This window comes from Acanthisitta chloris, unplaced genomic scaffold (assembly GCF_000695815.1).
Source record: "Acanthisitta chloris isolate BGI_N310 unplaced genomic scaffold, ASM69581v1 scaffold32852, whole genome shotgun sequence".
Classification (NCBI taxonomy): Eukaryota; Metazoa; Chordata; class Aves; order Passeriformes; family Acanthisittidae; genus Acanthisitta; species Acanthisitta chloris.
The window spans coordinates 2945-3227 of NW_008662730.1; the positions used below are offsets into that span (position 1 = coordinate 2945).

At 65.7% G+C, this 283-nt stretch overlaps 1 protein-coding gene across 1 annotated transcript in view; it reads left to right on the forward strand.

Moving 5' to 3' along the window:
- Window positions 1–283, forward strand: part of KCNK3 (potassium channel, subfamily K, member 3) — a gene marked incomplete at its 5' end in the record, with an annotated part of 1028 nt that overhangs the window by 345 nt on the left and 400 nt on the right. The window contains one exon of the mRNA XM_009070716.1: window positions 1–273. This exon is cut by the window's left edge and continues 345 nt beyond it. Within this exon, the coding sequence (XP_009068964.1) occupies window positions 1–273 (273 nt within the window). The remainder of the gene's footprint in view (window positions 274–283) is intronic.

The following is a 283-nucleotide window of genomic DNA, read 5'->3' on the forward strand; positions in this document are numbered from 1 at the left end:
CCAGCGGCTCCGGAGACTCCGTGGCCCTGCAGAAGGACCAAGCCCTCCAGAACAAGCCCCAATATGTGGCCTTCAGCTTTGTCTACATCCTGACAGGGCTGACGGTCATTGGGGCCTTCCTCAACCTGGTGGTGCTTCGCTTCATGACCATGAACGCGGAGGATGAGAAGAGGGACGCGGAGCACCGCGCGCTGCTCACCCGCAACGGCCAGGCCAGCAGTGCCCATGTCACCGAGGCCACCACAGCCGTGCCCGCGGTGCCACCGCCAGCGGGTGGAGGGGG